Consider the following 20,519-nt stretch of genomic DNA (forward strand, 5'->3'; position numbering starts at 1 on the left):
GTTAACCTGTAATCAATGAAGTAGTTAAAAGGTCTGGGGTTGATTACAGGTGTGTGGTTTTGCATTTGGAAGCTGTTGCTGTGACCAGACAACATGCGGTCTAAGGAACTCTCAATTGAGGTGAAGCAGAACATCCTGAGGCTGAAAAAAAAAGAAAAAATCCATCAGAGAGATAGCAGACATGCTTGGAGTAGCAAAATCAACAGTCGGGTACATTCTGAGAAAAAAGGAATTGACTGGTGAGCTTGGGAACTCAAAAAGGCCTGGGCGTCCACGGATGACAACAGTGGTGGATGATCGCCGCATACTTTCTTTGGTGAAGAAGAACCCGTTCACAACATCAACTGAAGTCCAGAACACTCTCAGTGAAGTAGGTGTATCTGTCTCTAAGTCAACAGTAAAGAGAAGACTCCATGAAAGTAAATACAAAGGGTTCACATCTAGATGCAAACCATTCATCAATTCCAAAAATAGACAGGCCAGAGTTAAATTTGCTGAAAAACACCTCATGAAGCCAGCTCAGTTCTGGAAAAGTATTCTATGGACAGATGAGGCAAAGATCAACCTGTACCAGAATGATGGGAAGAAAAAAGTTTGGAGAAGAAAGGGATCGGCACATGATCCAAGGCACACCACATCCTCTGTAAAACATGGTGGAGGCAACGTGATGGCATGGGCATGCATGGCTTTCAATGGCACTGGGTCACTTGTGTTTATTGATGACATAACAGCAGACAAGAGTAGCCGGATGAATTCTGAAGTGTACCGGGATATACTTTCAGCCCAGATTCAGCCAAATGCCGCAAAGTTGATCGGACGGCGCTTCATAGTACAGATGGACAATGACACCAAGCATACAGCCAAAGCTACCCAGGAGTTCATGAGTGCAATAAAGTGGAACATTCTGCAATGGCCAAGTCAATCACCAGATCTTAACCCAATTGAGCATGCATTTCACTTGCTCAAATCCAGACTTAAGACGGAAAGACCCACAAACAAGCAAGACCTGAAGGCTGCGGCTGTAAAGGCCTGGCAAAGCATTAAGAAGGAGGAAACCCAGCGTTTATTGATGTCCATGGGTTCCAGACTTAAGGCAGTGATTGCCTCCAAAGGATTCACAACAAAATATTGAAAATAAAAATATTTTTTTTGGGTTTGGTTTATTTGTCCAATTACTTTTGACCTCCTAAAATGTGGAGTGTTTGTAAAGAAATGTGTACAATTCCTACAATTTCTATCAGATATTTTTGTTCAAACCTTCAAATTAAACGTTACAATCTGCACTTGAATTCTGTTGTAGAGGTTTCATTTCAAATCCAATGTGGTGGCATGCAGAGCCCAACTCGCGAAAATTGTGTCACTGTCCAAATATTTCTGGACCTAACTGTATGTCCCCTGTAGTAATGTGCCCATCCATGTCCCCTGTAGAAATGTGCCCCCTCCTTATGACCTATAGTAATGGACTCCATCCTTGTACCCTGTAGTAATGTGCCCATCCATGTCCCCTATAGTAATGTGGCCATCCTTGTGCCCTGTAGTAATGTGCCCCACCTTTGTCCTATTAATGTGCCTATACTTGTGCCCTGTATTAATGTCCCCATCCTTGTCTCCTGTTGTAATTTGCCCATCCCTGTTCCCTGTATTAATATGCTCATCCTTGTGCCCTGTAGTAATATTCCCATCCTTGTGCCCTGTAGTAATTTGCCCCATCCTTATGACCTATAGCAATGGGCACCATCCTTGTGCCCTGTAGTAATGTGCACATCCTTGTATCCTGCAGTAATGTGCCCATCCATGTCCCCTGTATTAATGTGCCCATCCTTGTGCCCTGTAGTAATGTACTCATCCTTGTGCCTTGTGGTAATGTGCCCCATCCTTATAACCTATAGTAATGGGTCCCATCCTTGTACTCTGTAGTATTATGCCCATCCATGTCCCCTATATTAATGTGGCCATCCTTGTGCCCTGTAGTAATGTCCCCATCCTTGTCTCCTGTAGTAATGTGCCCATCCTTGTGCCCCTATAGTAATGTGTCCATTCTTTAGTAATGTGCTCATACTGGTCCCCTTCTTGTCCCCTATTATGCCGTTGTTCACATACAGACAAACAATTCTTCTCTCCTGTCATCCATTCCCTCAATGTCATCTTACCTGCTTCTTGTGGACCACAGGCACATAGACCCCCTCAATGATCTCGGGTGGTGCAGGAGGCTGCTGCTGCCTTCTGCACTTTATTTACTTCAGTTGAATTATTTGAGGCGCCGTAAATAATTCAACTGAAGTAAAGCGCTGACGGCAGCGGCAGCCTCCTGCACCACCCGAGATTATCAAGGGATCTAGATAATCGAGAGGTTTATGTGCCTGTGGTCCAAGTGTTTAAGGCCCCTGAGCTAGAGACCTGGATCATGGCAGTGTTGTAGCAGCGAACAGTGCGCACAGTAACCTGATTTTCTGTTGCTCCTACTGCAGTCTGCCGGCTGCACCTTGTTTGATCGCATAGGTCGCACATAGCTAAAGCCGGCCATAAGTGGTACCCTCATTCGAGTATAAGCCAAGGGAAGCTTTTTAGCATAAAAATTGTACTGAAAAAGTCATCTTATATACGGTAACTGGGTGCAGCAGTTTTCTCTGTTTCAGAGAAAAAGCAAAATCCCTGTATAATCTCCTGTTGATAAAACATTGTATTGAAACAGTAACACAGCCGAGTAAGTGACACATCTTGTCTCAACCACTACATCATGCCGTTCTAAAATTACATAACAAAAACCTGCTGACATATTCCCTTTATTTATATGTTTTTGGCTCTTCATGTTTCCAAGCAGTATGGAACTAAAAGCCTGAAATAATGACTAAGGCTATGTGCACATGTTGAGTTTTTGGTTGCAGAAATATCTGCACCATTTCTGCATCTCTTGAGAGGAAAAAAGCGCAGCACAAAATTGCTTGTGTTTGCAACGTTTTTTGCCACTTTTTTTGCATGCGTTTTTCAATGGGTAAAAAAGGCTGCAAAATCGCAGTAAGAATTGACATGCTGAAAATTATTTTCTGTCCCAAATCTGCAAGGAGAGAATACTCAACGTGTGCACTACGCTTCAGGTTTCTCATTGATTTTGCTGGCATCAGGATATTCTTGCAGTTTTTTGGCAGAAATGCACTCAAAAACGCATCAAGAAATGTGATAAAAATGCTCCGTGTGCACACAGCCTAACAGAGAAAGGCTTTCATGCCATTTGTTGTAAAATATTGTTAGTGAACAGAATTGTCTAATAGAAGAAAAAATAAATTAATTGTTTATGAAATGTAAAATAAATATATAATTATCCTTATCCTATTGCCCAGCCTTTGCTGATGTGCCGGGCATTCTGTGCATCGTCCATTCTTATGTAGAGAATTCCGTTACTGTTGGTGACGAGTTTATAGGAAACCGTCTGCAAAAAATGTATGTGCTAAGCCGGACCCTTTCTCTGGCTCAGGCGATGCTGACTCGGGAGGGTAGGCCGACTTAGATAATGGACTTATCTAGAAAGCCAGCAACCTTCATGCTTGGCACTAGTAGACTGAGCTCACACCACTGTATTTTCTTCATCTGAGAAAAACAATCCGATCATACTAATCAGACTCTGATCAGAGATTTTCCCGGAGGTGGAGAGGGAAACAAAAAATAGTTTGTCCACCTTCTCCATTCTATCAGTTTGATTTTTTTCAAGGACCCTAGACTTGAACGGCCAAGTGCCATCTGATTCTTAGATTGGGTTGCCACGATCAGGCTTTGCAGCATTTTGGATGCAGTGTGTTTTTGCTGCATTCAAAATGCTGTGTCCTACAGTAGAAGCACAGTGGATGGGATTTATAGAAAACCCATGCCCACTGTGCTTCTTTTTTCCGAGCCACATCATGTCAAGTTATTCTTGAGAAGACACGAGTGTTCTTAGCGGGAGAATATAGTGAAAATACGCTGCGCCCAGAATCCTGATCGTGGGCACTGAAGATGTGTTCTCCTGCAGATAACACTCGTGTCTCTACAAGAGATGCCACCCTGTGTCCAGATCTAAACCATCTCCTCATTGTTGGCATGTACCCTTAGAAGCATATCGTACATGCTGAGATTTTTTTTCTTGGACTGAGAAGTCCGAGGGAAAACTTGGACATGCAGTCCCTCACTGAATAACATTGGTTTTAGTGCCATTTGATCGAAAATCTGGTTATCTGTATGAGCCCATACAGTAAGACGAAGCTCTCTGTTAGGCCCTCTTCACACATCCTTGAAAAACATTTGTGTTTTGCATTGCTGTGTTGAAGGTGCGTATTGTGTGATTGTGGCACACTAGTGTTCATTGTGTGCTATCCATGATAGCATACGTAAAGCAGAAACTTTTTACTCACCTGTCCCTGGTGCTGATGTCTCCGGCACTGCTACTTCCGGGTCCATGGTGCAGTGAATATTCATGAGCATAATGAGCTGACCTGGAATCAAGTGACAGCAGCGCCGAAGACAGCAGCGCTGGAGACAGGTGAGTATAGAAATTCATTTTATTTCAAAGACGTGTTTTCTTCGGTACATGTCACACACATGGATATCACATCAGTGTGCGGGCCGTGTGACATCAGTGCTGGTGGAAAAAAACTGACTTGTCTCCATGCAGAACACACTGAAACGCGTGTGCGACACATGGACACACGTCTGTGAGAAAACAGGGATGTGTGTGCAGACCCATTAATTTTAATGAGTCTGTGTATGTCCGTGTCTCTGGTACATATGAGAATAGATGCCATAGGTACCAGAATCACTGATGTGTGAAGGGGGCCTTATAGATGGACAATAAGATTGGATCTTTCAGGATCAGGAAAAGAGTCTGAATTATGAAGAACCATTTTTTTAAATAATAAAGTATATTTGGATTGTACAATAACCTTGCGGGCCATCAGGCTGCCCCATTATATATGAGAACTGGGATGAGTCCAGACAGCGGCACATGTGCAGGCACCCTGGAATAAAAACTGGAAGGAGCACTTGAACTTTTCCCACATTCCCGTATACATTGACCATTCTCCAGTCCTCTCTTCTCATTTCTTCTTTTAGGATTTGGGGTACAGGACCATTGTTCTCCTGGGTCCTAACACTCAGATCAGCGCCAATCACACACTTACGACTTGTCACCTGGCTCCTTTGTTTTTGTGTTTTGTAACTTCTGTATAGTGAAAAGACAGGATGAAACTAATTTGCTCGCGTGGCTCCTTAATCATTTTAGATCCTAAATCTTTGGAAAATGATTGATGATTTCCAGTGTCATTGACTTATTTTTTGACAACACCCATCATTTACACATTTGCATGTCTAAGCAGAACACAAGCAAAAGCAATCTTTGATTTTCTGTGCACTTGGCTCTATTGGAAGTTTAACACAAAAAAAACCTTTTTTTTCCTGTTTTAACTGCCAAATAATAGATATATTGGAAAGTGAGTGATCAGAGCATTGCCATTGAGAATTATGATAAAAAACAGCTGAGATTTGTGAGTTGCGACACCTTCTAATGAACTGACAGCGGAATCTGCATTTACAAGATGAAACATTTCAAGATGTCATTTTCGACTCATCACCATTCATGTGTCATTCCTGAACCTAATACTTTATAACTGAAAGAATCCATGTGTATGAGAATTAATAATTGTGCTATAACTGAGCCATTATTAGATTATATTCACATCTGGCACATTTATTACAGAAATTTCTATAACTGAAAAATCCATTTAATACGTCTAGATAATAATGTTCAGCGGGAAGAACGGGGATTCATGCTGCTGTTCTGAAACCCAACCCAACCATTGAAATATAAAGGGTATTCCCTGAATCGTGCCATATCGCCAGACCACAGGGTACATGATTCGTGTCTGGGAACCCAATAATCATGAGGATGAAAGTCATGTCAAGTCAGGAGTGCATATTGCTGCTCCATAGATTCCTTGCCTATATTCTTCAGTTCTATAGACTGTAAATGGAGCGGCAGCGTGCATGTTCACCACCATGTAATTCAATTATAATACGTAAAAGGAATACCTCAGCAGGTTTTTGCTATGTAATCTGTAGGCTGCATGATGTAGGGGCTGAGAATCTGCTCCCAGGGATGTGTCACTTACTAGCCTGTGTTGTTTCAATAATGTAAGTGTTCTATCCGCAGATTATCACAGATTATCACCAGAGGACTAGTTGTCTTATGCCATGTAGCCTTCATGTCCTATCTAACCACACTCCATGACTGATTAGCAGATTTATGCCAATTTACAGTTTACACAGACATTTGGAAATAAGTGGTTGAGGACAGGGTTATATCAAATTTAGCATTCAGTGAAGAAGAGAGCTGCGTCAGAAAAACTGTGATTTAATCAAAATGACAGCAAACAGACCAGTAAGTGATACATGGCTAGAACTAGGGTCCATCTCCCTACATCATGGGGCTCTCAGATTACATAACAAAATCCTTATGACAAATTCCCTCTAACAAAGGAATTTATGATCCCAACATGCAGCCAATATAGCCTCAGTAAGGGACGTAACTGTAAAGAACAATGTTTAAAGGGAACCTGTCAGGCTCCATATAGCCTCTAAGACATCAGCATTCATACCTGTATGTCCAAATTCCCTAACAAACCAGCCTTGTATAACGCTATTGTGGCACCCCTGAGGCTTCAGTTGCCACAGGGTACTGCACCTCACTTAAGGTGCAGTACTTATCCCAAGTAAGGAAGAGGTTAACCGCTGGTGTTTCTCACATTCACAAACCACACCCAGTTAGGTGCTTTCCCACCAGGGGTTGGCCTGGGGTAGATAGAGGGGTGGCCATCATGAAGCAGGGGACTTTCCTGGTCACTAGGACAACCACCTGGGGGGCGGGCACCACTTGGGGAAAAGGAAGGAGCATCTCCACACATAGTTAGTTAGCTCCTGGGAACAGCTTGGGGTGAGGAGCACAGTCGGATATTCGGTCCAGGCATATTCTCTCTACCTTCACACTTCTGTGAGCATTGCAAGACCCGTGGCTTGGAGCCGGCTGCTCAGCCCGGGTTCTCTACAGCTACCAGGGATTCCAGGATCTGTGGCGACTGCAGGAAACACCTGAAGCCCGTTCCACATTCCATCCCCAGGATTGGAGGGACCGCAATCAGAAAGGACACACAGTGGGAACACCGGCGGTTACCTCCGAACTACCTGGTATCAGCTGGGGCCCATCACGGCAGAGACCAGTACCCTGAGGCTGCATTGGAACTGTGAGTAAAAAATACCTGGACCCGCAGCAGCTGATTCAGCCTCTTATTGCCGATGACGTCTCCCTGCGCTTCGGCGCCAACGACCGTTCAGTTCCTTATCATCCTCCCCAGGACCTGCTCCACCTGTGGGGAGCAGGACCATGTTTGCTGCAACACCATCAGCCCCAGAGGACTTCACCTGCAGTGGCGACTATTCCCATTCCACGTCACGAAACAACTACCCCCATCATCCCATCCACCATCCTTCATTCCCCCCTTTATTGTATACCTCCGGGGTCACAATTTCGGGCAACGGCCACCCGTGACATCCCCAGACCCGACATCACCGGCCCGGCCACGAGTAAAGTTAACCCCTTGCCCCGTGGGTGCTACACTATTCACTTATATGAATATTTAAAAAAAAGACTTATAAACCTCACAGTCCCTATGCTAATTATGGCTTTAACTAGTTACAGGGATGTTGTTTCCCCAGTCGGACCCTTTCCGATTATCATGCTCTTGTGGACGTGATAACTTGATTTCCACAAGGCAATGTCACCGTCAGCTAATAGAAATTTTACACAAGCTCATGTCAGCTTCATCAGTGCGCCTCAGAAGCAGAGTAGACACTTCCTGGCTTTATTAGGTGCACTGTGCATGACCAGAAGTTCAGATGGTGATTCACGTACATGTCTTCTGAACTTCTGGTCATGCGCAGTGCGCCTAATGAAGCTGGGAAGCGTACATAAGAGTTCATTGGCACACTGACACTGCTGAATTCAGATGTACACATGCGCAAGTGTAATGCCTGCTTTACACGCTTCAATAAATCTTTAAATCCGTCGTCGGGGTCAAGTTGTAAGTGACGCACATCCGGCATCGTTCGTGACGTATTTGCGTGTGAAACCTACGTGCGATCGATATTGAACGCAAATACGGTGATCGCATACACGTCGTTTATTCCTCATACATTGGACGTTTTGTTGTATGAACCTAGTCAATTGAAACGTGTGACATCCGTCATACGATTTTGATGTCTGAGGCTATGTGCGCAGGTGTGCGCTCTGCACCGTAGCTTAAAAAAGGTCCGCTTCAGAGCGCAGCTGAAAATCTGCGTTCTGAAGTGCCTCACAATGTCTGTCATTTACTAATCTCTGTCAGTCAGTCACTATCTCTGTCCCTCTCTCTCTGTCCATGTCAGTCTATCCCTCTTACCCCCTCTCTCATACTCACCGATCCCCGATCTCTGGCGTGGCGCTGCACGGCATTCACACTGCTCCGGCGGCTTTTACTATTTTGAAAAAGCCGGCCGCCCATTAAACAATCTCGTATTCCCTGCTTTCCCCGCCCACCGGCGCCTATGATTGGTTGCAGTAAGACACGCCCCCACACTGAGTGACAGGTGTCTCACTGCACCCAATCACAGCAGCCGGTGGGCGTGTCTATACTGTGCAGTGAAATAAATAATTAAATAATAAAAAAAACGGCGTGCGGTCCCCCCATTTTTAAAACCAGCCAGATAAAGGCATACGATTGAAGGCTGGGGAGGATGGGGAGCTGCAGCGGTGTCTTCTGCAGCTCCGGTCACCTCCATGCAGCAGAGCTGGAAGCGACGCTGGACCATCCTGGATTACGCCGGACATGGAGGGCTTTTTCGGGCTTATTAAAGTGCTGAACCAGGGTATATGTTTGTGTTTTTTATTTCTAATAAAGGTTTTTTTCGGGTGTGTGTGTTTATTTACTGTCACTTACAGATTAATCATGGAAGGTATCTCGGGGAGATGCCTGACATGATTAATCTAGGACATAGTGGCAGCTATGGGCTGCCATTAACTCCTTATTACCCCGATTTGCCAACGCACCAGGGCAAATCGGGAAGAGCCGGGTACAGTCCCAGAACTGTCGCATCTAATGTATGCGGCAATTCTGGGCGGCTGCTGGCTGATATTGTTAGGCTGGGGGGTTCCCCATAACGTGGAGCTCCACCTCCTGAGAATACCAGCCTTCAGCCGTATGGCTTTATCTGGCTGGTTTTAAAATTGGGGGGGACCGTTCGCCGTTTTTTTTAATTATTTAATTATTTATTTCACTGCACAGTATAGACACGCCCACCGGCTCTGGTGATTGGGTGAAGTGAGACACCTGTCACTCAGCGTGGGGGCGTGTCTCACTGCAACCAATCATAGGCGTCGGTGGGTGGGGAAAGCAGGGAATACGAGATTGTTTAATGAGCGGCCGACTTTTTCAGAATAGTAAAAGCCGCCGGAGCAGTGTGAATGCCGTGCAGCGCCGCGCCGGAGATCGGGGATCGGTGAGTATATGAGAGAGGGCTGCTCAATTCAGTTACTCAGGAGTTTAGCGGTCACCGGTGAGTCCTTCACTGGTGACCGCTAATCAGGACGCGGCACAGACAGAGCCGCAGCATGACAATGAAGTCGGGTGAGTCCTTCACTGGTGACCGCTAATCAGGGCGCGGCACAGACAGAGCCGCAGCATGACAATGAAGTCGGGTGAAGTTCACCCGAGTTCATTCTGATCGTGCGGCTCTTTCAGTGTCTGCTGTCATCTGCCATTCAGCTCTGCTACATGGCTGTCTGTGTCTGCTGTCAGCGGCCATGTAGCAGAGCTGAATCGCAGATGACATAGTAAAAACGCATCTCTACACATTACACACGCTTGGCAAGTCAATAAATAGAAAAAAAAAAAAGGGTGCCCAATGCATATGTCACAGAACACATGATCTAAAGGATCGCACACAAAATTGATCAATTTAACATAGACTACTAACGCACGTGTGACAGCAAATGAACGACCTACGTGTGATCTCATTAGATCACATATGCAATCTGGGCGTGTCACATCGCAAACGTGATTGCACAACAAATTGCAACGTGTAAAGCTGGCTTTAGAGGGGCTGATGGTGACACCGGCCCATGGAAATTATTTATCACACCCACAGGGGAGTGAGACCATGTAAAGAGGGCCGACTAGTCTGGGGAAACAGAACCCCTGTGACTAGTCAAGGCCCTAATTAACATAGGAACAGCGAGGTTTATAAGTAGTTTTTTTAACCATTCATATTAGTGAATAGCGTTATACAGGGCTGGTTAGGGAGGGAATTTGGTCATACAGGTATCAATACTGCTGGGTTGGAGGGCATAGGGGATCTGACAGGCTCCCTTTAAGGAGCTGACCATGTCATTGTTGCTGCCCTACTGGATAGAGCTTAAACATGAGTTCACCATGTCTAAAGTATTTTTGATATATTATGATATTCTTGGACTTGTTCCTAAAATAATTATTGTTCTCCAGAATGTTTTGTCACTTTATCCAGAAGGTATAGTTGCAGCAAATTGAAACTGTCCTTGTTATTCATGGATAGGTCTAGTCCATGACTGGGAGACTCCCTAAAGGCCGCTTTCACGCAGCGACATTGCGAAACCGATGTCGTTGGGGTCACGGAATTCGTGATGCACATCCGGCCTTGTTAGCGATGTCATTGTGTGTGACACCTACGAGCGATCGAAAAAGGTCACAAAATCGTGCAAAATCGTTAATCTTTGACACGCTCCTCCATTCCCAAATATCATTGTTGCAGCATGCAGGTTGTTTGTCGTTCCTGCATCAGCACACATCGCTATCTGTGACACTGCAGGAACGAGGAGCTTCACCTTACCTGCGGCCGCCCGCAATGAGGAAGGAAGGAAGTGGGCGGGATGTTCATCCCTCTCATCTCTGCCCCTCCGCTTCGATTGTGCGTCTGCCTAGTGACGTCGCTGTGATGCCGAACGAACCGCCCTCTTAGAAAGGAGGCGGTTCGCCGGTCACAGCGACATTGCTAGGCAGGTAAGTAGTGTGATGGGTTCGAGCAATGTTGTACGCTACGGGCAGCGATTTGCCCGTGGCGCACAACCGACAGGGGCAGGTACGCACGCTAGTGATCTTGCTAGCGAGATTGCAGCGTGTAATGCGGCCTTAAGGCTACGTCCACATATCCAGTAATCAATCACCTGCCGGAATGGATCTAGCAGAAATCCATTCACAAAACATTTGTGCAGACACAACTTTTTTTTGTCTAGCTAAACAAAAATAATTGGTTCTATTGTTTTAATAGTCTATGGAAAAGAAATCAGTTTTTGCTTAGTGGATAAGTTTCAAATGGGAAAAAATGGATGGCTATTTAACGGATCCATTTTCCATAGACTTTAATGTTAAAAAAAAACATCCAGTTGATGCACAACTTTTTTGTTAATGGATTTCAGCTGGATCCGTTCTTACGGAGGATTACTGGACATGTGAAGTGCAACGCTCTGCTTTAGCTCAAAAAGTTGTGTCCTAGTAAGCAGAGGACCATATCTAAGATGTCACATTCTCTTTTTAGGTAAATGGACAGGGATTGTCTTCATGAGATATGTATTTAACGAGCAACTGTCATTTTAAGTTTTATTTCATAAATCAATAGTATACATAAAAATAAGCAAATTGTGATGTATCTTTGTCACGGGCCCGTCAGTGGTGACAGACAGTCATGTGGTTTCTGGCCATAGAAGATCACAGTGTTTGGCTGTGCAGAATGTTCCGTGACTTTCCATTGTTCCTGCTGTCAGTATGCATTGGTATAGGTAGCTTTCCTGCTAGATTCATCTCTCCACCTTTTGTACCCAGTAGGAGATCACCTTCCACCCAGCTGCTGATCATCAGCATTATCTTGGTACTTAAATACACCTTCCTTCCTAGGACTCGTGCTGGTGATGTTTTCAGTTCATTCAAGCCGAGGTTGCAAGCAGGTGGTTTGTACTCCTCTGTGGTATCATAGCTGAGAACTCTGCTGAACTTCTACCTGAGTCATCTGTAGATAAGTAATTAATGCACTTTCCCCTGTGTGTCCTCCTTGTGTTGTCTATAGTATTTAGTGGGGATGATGAAGCGCTCATCCCACCCGTTCCCTATTTAGGACCCAGCACTAAGGATGCCTAGGGTGAGGTATCAGGCTCGGCGCAAAGGTGCGGAACCTATCTAGGGTGGTGAGTGACCCCAGAGACCAGCAGTAGGTTTGGTCAGGGGTCATCATCTTGCCTTTCCCTAGACACAGGGTTTCCCTTCCCTTTCACCAATTGCTTGGTACTTCCCTTACCTAGCATGACAAATTCTGGGAAGACAGATATTCCCAGTACTGAGAAAGGAGATGACAGTTAGTCTTCATAAAGTTCTATGGGGAGAACTGGCTCATCTTATGTGATGCGCCACTTCTGGGCAGCTGCGGGCTGATATTTTTAGGCTGGGAAGAGCCAAATAACCATGGGCCCTTCCATATCAGACCCCAGCTATCTGCTTTATATTGTCTGGTTATCAAAATGGCGGGACTCCAAGTCATTTTTTAAAATTATTTATTTATTTAGTTCCCACTAGCGACCTGTGAGTCAGAGGTGTGTCCAGGTGTCTTCCCCATGCTGTTCCCATACCATTTGAGCACTATTTCCAGCCCTCCTATTAGGGTTTTCCAGAAAAATGCTTGAGTTTCCCATTGACTTCCATTATATACATTACTCGAATCCAAGCGTCCAACCTGCTTGATTCAAGTACCAAGCCCTCTTGCATTTTAGTGCTCGCTCATCACCAGTAAACACATATCATAAATACCTCGCTACAGAGTATCACAAAATCACATTTTTTAACCTGATCTCTCACCCCTCATTCTAGGATATGTTGAAACAAGAAGAAATGTAAAAACATCTGTATATTCTTATTGTTTTACAATGGAAAATGGGCAAGTGTAGATATCCAATATATGGAATAATGTGATATGTGACCTATAGATAATGAAAATAAAATAAAACACGCGGTGGCTGAGTAATCTGTAATTTTCTCATGAGAGAACATTGATTTTCTTCTCTGCATAATATCTGTAATGGAAGATTAATTGCCACCATCACCCTCTTCCCCTTTACAGGTGACAACTGAAGTAGGATGTGCTTTGTCCCTGACACGTAAAGAAAAATGGAATTGTCCCAGCAGACAAAGAGAATAAACTCTACAGAGCTGGACCAAAAGAATTATTACTGCCAACTTCAACATATATATTGAAGCTGACATGTGGCGGTGTATAAAGACTTGTAAAAGGCTTTAGAGAGACTAGAATAATATATTGATGATCCGAGGAATACATTATTTCTGCTACAATGGTTTTAGCTTGGATCATGTAAAATGACACTTGTTACAGTTCCAAATGTGTCTGTTATAGGAGGACGCGTGTAAAATCTGGAAAATATCTAAGGGTTGTCGAATCGAGGAGTTGTTCAAAGAGATCGTCTCATGTTTTCAAATTGATGCCAACTTTTTGATCATCTGATCAATGCGGCTCTGGCTTCAGAAAGCCAAGGATCAGATGTTGTACCATTGGGAAGCTGTAAACGGCCATACGTTTCTCCATAAAATATCTATTAATTTACATGTGACTAGGAGGTAACTTTTATGTCCCAGCCCAATTTAGAATGGGAGGAAGGTGGTAGTGCCAAGAGGTTTCCTTCTTCTTAGTTAAAGGAAGGGTGTCGCGTTTTTTATTTTTGTATTAATAATAGTGATTATTAAATGAAGTATTTTTAATACAAAATTAAAATTACTGCTTATTTAGTTTTTATTTAATTCTAATTTTACTGAAGGCACTGGGGGCTGCCATCTTGGATTTGGTGTTTGTAACGACAGTTACTCACCTCCTTTATGGCAGCCCCCTGTGCATAGACTGTGATAGTCGGGCTCCGAACCCATTTAGTAACATTAGAGAAGGCGTCTGCTGTGACCTGGACGCGTCCAGTATCCTGTGTGATACTCTTATAGAGTGAAAGAGTAGCCATAACAATAACATATAGTTTGGTGTCCAACAGTGACATAAATTGACTAAACATTTCCAATGCTATACACCACCATTCACTTCCCATAATAATATATTATATAGCCAGCCCAGTAGCCGTGCAAAAAATGTGACCAAATAACATCTTCCACATGCATAGTAGACCAGGCACCCCCAACCTGTGGCTCGCGGGCCTGGGATGTGTGGCTCGTGGCTGGCTGCCAGCTTGGTCTATAAACATCTACTGTATGAAACAGCTATGAAGAGCAGTTCTCAATTCGGTGACTTCTGTGCCCACATACAAGAGCAGATCTAAATGGGGGAAAGGTAGGAACCCGTTGATCTTGGTATAGTGCCTTGGTGTGATTTCTGTAGAAAAGCTTTTACTGTCATTATACTGGTAATGGGAGCTCTACGTGCCTCTGCTATGAAGGGGTCAGGAGCTGAATGTGGCTCGCGAACTTCTCTCAGAGTTGGATGTGGCTCTCAAGGTCAGAAAAGCTGGGGACCCCTGAAGTAGACTAATTAGAGTGGAAAAGAAGTATTTTCATTCATGAATGTCCTAGACCTTTGGTCCCAAGTCATCTGAAGTTCTTTCCACATGTGAATCCCATGTTGACGGCTGTAGAAATTTTCTATACTGCTTTTGTACTAGAGGTGTTTTCGGGGTCTGATCCCAAGTATTTAATCTTTTAGGGTCACACATGCTGCGTTTTTGTTTTTTTTTCAAACACATTTTTGCTGCGGAAAAAAAACTCAGCGAGAATGAAATTACATACATGCTGCTGATTTTTCCCTCTGAATTTGAACCATCAAATCATTTTTTTTAAAAACTTTCTTTATGTCAATTCTTTAACCTATTCTGCAGCGTTTATCACCCTTTCAAACAAATGGGAAAAATGCAAGTAAAAATGAATAAAAAATGTAGCAAATATACCTATAAAAAGGATGTATTTTATGTAGAATTTTTCCTATAAACACTCTAGCTTTTGGTGCAGAAATATCTGCTGCAAACACTTAATGTGTGCACATTGGGGTGTCCTCCTGTGCTGTGTAAATACCTTCCCTAATTCACCCGCTCTTGGATTACCGCCCTGCATGATTGTCACTGGCTGTCGGTGCATCTCTATAATATTTTTTCTATTTGCTTTGACATGTTATATTTGCCGTAGGTTGTTAACTTATTCTTCATATTTTCAGGCAGCCCATGACAATCCCACTATGGTGGGACTATAGGTAGATTTCATTAAAACCTGAATGTTCATAAATCTTTCCTTAATGGCCATGGAATTCCATGTTTGGGACAATACTTAAAGGGATTGTCCGCTACTTTTACATTGATGGCCTATGCTTAGTATAGGAAACAGCGGCACACTTCAATCGTGAAAGTTTTCTTCCTATATTAATCCAGTTATATAAAAAAACAGGAGCTACAGTGTTTGTGGAAACTGAGGAAGAGGGTGCAGATAGGAGCACTGAGCTAGACAATGAGCATTTTACACCGATCAGCGCTTCTACAGGTCCACGCTATCCTTAGTATAGGTCATCAATGTCTGATTGGCCAAGGACTGATACCCCGCACCCTGTTGATCAGCTGTTCTCACTGCTGGGGACAGCAGCAGGTGGCCAGAAATTATAGGTTCGAACCCTTAAAATGATGGTGGCCGCAGCCTGGCCCTACACATCCGCCTCCTATTGAATTGAACAGTAGGCAGATGTGCAGTAGGTGGCAGTGGCCTCTATCAGAAGATGGGGCAGCTCCGGAACTGAGCATTTCCAGCTGCCTGCTACAGCTGCTGGCACCAAGAACAGCAGATCGTCGGGGGTGCCAAAGACATTGAAGACCTATTCTAAGGATAGGCCATTTATGTAAAAGTAGTGGACAACCCCTTTAATAGAAATAAACATTTAAAAATCACACGACTGTTATAAACTATTAGTAAAATGTAAAACTTGTTTATTTGTAACTAACAAGTTTCATTTTTTTTGTCATTGTAGTCAATTCGGGAAGTGACCGGATACGTCCTCGTGGCTCTTAATCAGTTTGAGTACCTTCCACTGGAAAACCTGCGCATCGTTCGTGGAAACAAACTGTATGAAGACCGGTACGCTTTAGCCATCTTTCTAAACTACCTGAAGGATGGGAAACATGGGCTTCGGGAGCTTGGTTTAAGAAATCTAACCGGTGAGTCCAACGAACTACAAATGCAAACATTTCAGGTGCTGTTAACAAGATGTCCTCATAGCGCCTTTATCTCTTTGGCTCGATGTCATTCTGCTATTTCAAGAGACACTGTTGAAACATTAAGTTAAATATAAAAGTGTTGCCTGCAGGCGCAATGTCTAACTGCATAAATCTACAGACACAGTGCCAGCATTTCTCATACAATTCTACAAGACTTCAAATTACACAATGATTAGGATGTCTCTGCCGGTACAATGTACAATACTTCACACACAATTATTTCCATTTTTGACAAGAAGCAATTCTGAAAAAGAATCCATAACGTTTATGTCACAAGTAAATCTTTATTTTATTTTATTTTTAAGAAAAATTATGGAATCCATAACATTTACTGTATGTCGCAAGTAAATGTTTATTTTATTTTTTTTAAGAAAAATTATGCACTATTATTAGATAACCAGGTTACAAGAGATGAGCGGATTGATCTGCGAACAATTGAGTTTGAGTCGAATTTCTTGAAATTCAAAAGTTTCACCTAATTTCAAACATTGCCAGATTCTATTTGCAGTTCATAAAAAAAAAATGCCTTGCACCATTTCCCACACTGCTGAAACATCAGTGTGTGGGCCACTTTTTGTGATAACCCAGGCCTACTTATAATATCCTGCAGCTATGATATCTTACGGATTATCATACCCTGTACAGTGGGGTTCAATACCAAGGCCATCACAGATCAGCGGTTCCCAATGAAGCACCATTTGTACGGCAGAGTTATTTTCTATCTCCAGAGTCATTGTAAAGTCTCTCTTTTGTAGAGTATAAGCTCTTCTGGTCAGCAGGGTCCTCTCTCTTTTCTCTCTCTCCCTTATGTAGAGTGTAAGCTCTTAAGGTCACCAGGGTCCTCTCTCTTCTGTAAAGTATAAGCTCTTATGGTCAGCAGAGTACTCTCTCTCTCGTGTAGTGTTTAAGCTCTTATGGTTATTGGGGTCCTCACTCTCTCTTTCCTGAAGAGTATTAGCTCTTATTGTCAGCTGAGTCCTCTCTCTTTCTCTCTCTCTCCCTCCTGTAGAGTGTAAGCTCTTAAGGTCACCAGGGTTCTCTCTCTTCTGTAAAGTATTAGCTCTTATGGTCAGTAGAGTGCTCTCTCTCTCCTGAGAGTATAAGCTCTTATGGTTACCAGGGTCCTCTCTCTCTCTCTCTCTCTCTCTCTCTCTCTCTCTCTCCTGTAGAGTGTAAGCTCTTATGGTCAGCAGGGTCCTTTCTCTTTCTTCTGTGGAGCGTAAAGTCTAATGGTCACCAGGGTCCTTTCTCTCTCTTCTGTAGAGCGTAAGCTCTAATGGTCACTAGTCATCAGGTTCCTCTCTTTCTCCCCTGTGGAGTGTAAGCTCTTATGGTCACCATGGTCCTCTCTCTCTCTCTACAGTAGAGTGTAAGCTCTAATGGTGACCAAGGTCCTCTCTCTCTCTTATAAAGTGCAAGCTGTTATAGTCACCAGGGTTCACTTTCCTTCTTCTCCTTCATGTCTGTTTTCTGAGCAAATATAAGTTTTCCCGTATTGAGATTCAAATTTATTCACCATAAATCAATTTTTTTATTTTTTTAAATTGTTGAAGTTGGCAAATTCAAATTCCAAATGATCCACTCATCTCTACCATGCATTCTTTTTCAAAATGCCTATTTTTCGCTTCATATCTGGCCAAACAAATGTATTCATTTTTGTTCCCCATCACTTCTCAAGGACAGTAAGGGGTACTTTGCACGTTGCGACATCGCTAGCATCAGCTAGAGATGCCGAGCACGATAGTATCAGCCCCCGTCGCACATGCAATATCTTGTGATAGCTGCCGTAGCGAACATTATCGCTACGGCAGCTTCACACGCACTTACCTGCCCTGCGACGTCACTCTGGCCGGCGACCCGCCTCCTTCCTAAGGATGCAGGTTGTGCGGCGTCACAGCGACGTGACACGGCAGGCGGCCAATAGAAGCGGAGGGGTGGAGATGAGCGGGACGTAAACATCCCGCCCACCTCCTTCCTTCCGCATAGCCGATGGAGGCAGGTAAGGAGATGTTCCTCGCTCCTGCGGCTTCACACACAGCGATGTGTGCTGCCGCAGGAACGAGGAACCACATCGTATCTCCTATGGTGCGACATTATGGAAATGACCGACGCTACACAGATCACCGATTTTCAATGGTTTTGCGATCGTTTATCGGCGCATCTAGGCTTTACACGTTGCGACATCGTTACCGGCGCCGGATTTGCGTCACTTTCGATTTGACCCCGACGATATTCCAGTAGCGATGTCGCAGCGTGCAAAGTACCCCTAAAGCCCTCTATACACTTGAGAATGCTGTAGGGCAACGATAGTTATATCGATTGTTTGGCCGGCAGATATCGCACCCGACTTTCTCATATATAAGAGCGCTAACTCCGCCGAGTGCTCATGTATTCTCTATGGGGAGCTATTGACGGACATTACTGGTGGCTTATCTCTTTGAGCACAAAAGGAACATACCCTGAAATCAGACATGCCAGATCCTTATCTGCCCTGACAATCATCTCTCTGGGGCCCACATATACATTAGACTGTCGCAACACTTGTAATTATCAGTGGGTTTGACTGAAGTGCAATCTGTTTGGGGGGGCCATAAAAAAAACTGCAGCTGCATGATTCTCCTCCCTGTCTTGTAGAAACTGAGGATATTTGTAAAAATGTAGAAATAAAGTAACTTCAAGAATCTGGATGCAGTTTTCACTTGTACCAGAATAATATTTTATATTGTAAAAAACAGATGCAAGAAGCATTTAATAATGCTCAGTGGGCCTTCCAGAGGGAATTTTGGGCCAGTTTCTGAATTTTGATAGCTCAGATTGCTCATATTGTATACTTTATACTGCGATATTTCAGTTAGCAACTTTCTGTGGCAAAAAGGTTTAGATGCGATGTGTTAGCTGGGATGTACAAAAACAGAAATACAAATTATATTAAAGTATATAACCTCCTAATAGCGTTCAATTACACCAGGTCCGCTAATAGTCAGGCAGCCGCTATAATTACAGTAGTGGCCTAACTTGAATAATGTGGCCTCCAATCGCTTACAAGGTCCCCAACTATGATGGGTCTTTGTTAGCATTTGTATTCTCATATTGCCCCTAGGTTCCCAGGGCCCAGATGAGACCTCGAGCCTTGCAGCACCTATAATTTCCCCTAGGTTCCCAGAGCCCAGGTGAGACCTCAAGCCTTGCAGCCACTATAATTTTCCCAGGGCCCAGGTGAGACCTCAAGCCTTACAGCTGCTATAATTTCCCTAGGTTCCCAGAGAGACCTCAAGCCTTGCAGCCGCTATAGTTTCCCCTAGGTTCCCAGGGGCTGGGTGAGCCTCAAGCCTTGCAGTTTCTATAATTTCACCTAGATTCCCAGAGCCCGGGTGAGATCTCAAGCCTTGCAGCCGCTATAATCTCCCCTAGGTTCCCAGTGAGACCTCAAGCCTTGCAACCGCTATAGTTTCTCCTAGGTTCCCAGGGGCTGGGTGAGCCTTAAGCCTTGTAGCAACTATAATTTACCCTAGGTTCCCAGGGCCCAGGTGAGACCTCAAGCCTTGCAGCTGCTGTAATTTTCCCTAGGTTCCCAGTGAGACCTCAAGCCTTGCAGTTTCTATAATTTCCCCTAGATTCCCAGGCCCGGTTGAGACCTCAAGCCTTACAGCCGCTATAATTTCCCCTAGGTTCCCAGTGAGACCTCAAGCCTTGAGCCGCTATAGTTTCTCCTAGGTTCCCAGGGGCCTGTTGAGACCTCAAACCTTGCAACCGCTATAGTCTCTGATCTAATCCTGTGCTTGAAGCTGGACAACATTTACCATATTGGCACATTACATAAGCAATGTGGGAAAAGGGCTGCATGGCTGCTAATTATAATAGGTAAATCCTACGATAAAAACAAAATGAGCAAATTATCTGACGTAAGTAGAGAAATTAATAGTAATAATACATGTAAATAGAATACGCACAACCGGAGGACAAAGGAGATAAGGCAAAATGTACATTTAGAAAAATACATTTTATTGGGTAAAATCACATAGTGTCATGTAGTACAAAAAAACACATAATTTAGGACAGGTCTAACATTAGTGTGGGAATATAAGACGTGGTTAATGTGTAGGCAACCTATTGCCTCACAACCAGCCAATGTGTTTATGACAGGAGTAGAAATCTATAATGCCATCACATACCGTAGCAATGTGGT

General features: G+C 43.8%; 1 protein-coding gene across 2 annotated transcripts in view; it reads left to right on the plus strand.

Annotated features, from left to right (window-relative positions):
* ERBB4 (erb-b2 receptor tyrosine kinase 4) overlaps window positions 1–20,519 on the plus strand; it is a 1,420,891-nt gene that overhangs the window by 727,645 nt on the left and 672,727 nt on the right. For both annotated transcript variants that reach the window (XM_075317538.1, XM_075317539.1), the window contains exon 3: window positions 16,087–16,273. In XM_075317538.1, the coding sequence (XP_075173653.1) occupies window positions 16,087–16,273 (187 nt within the window). The remainder of the gene's footprint in view (window positions 1–16,086; window positions 16,274–20,519) is intronic.

Source organism: Anomaloglossus baeobatrachus, chromosome 7 (genome assembly GCF_048569485.1).
Source record: "Anomaloglossus baeobatrachus isolate aAnoBae1 chromosome 7, aAnoBae1.hap1, whole genome shotgun sequence".
Lineage (NCBI taxonomy): Eukaryota > Metazoa > Chordata > Amphibia > Anura > Aromobatidae > Anomaloglossus > Anomaloglossus baeobatrachus.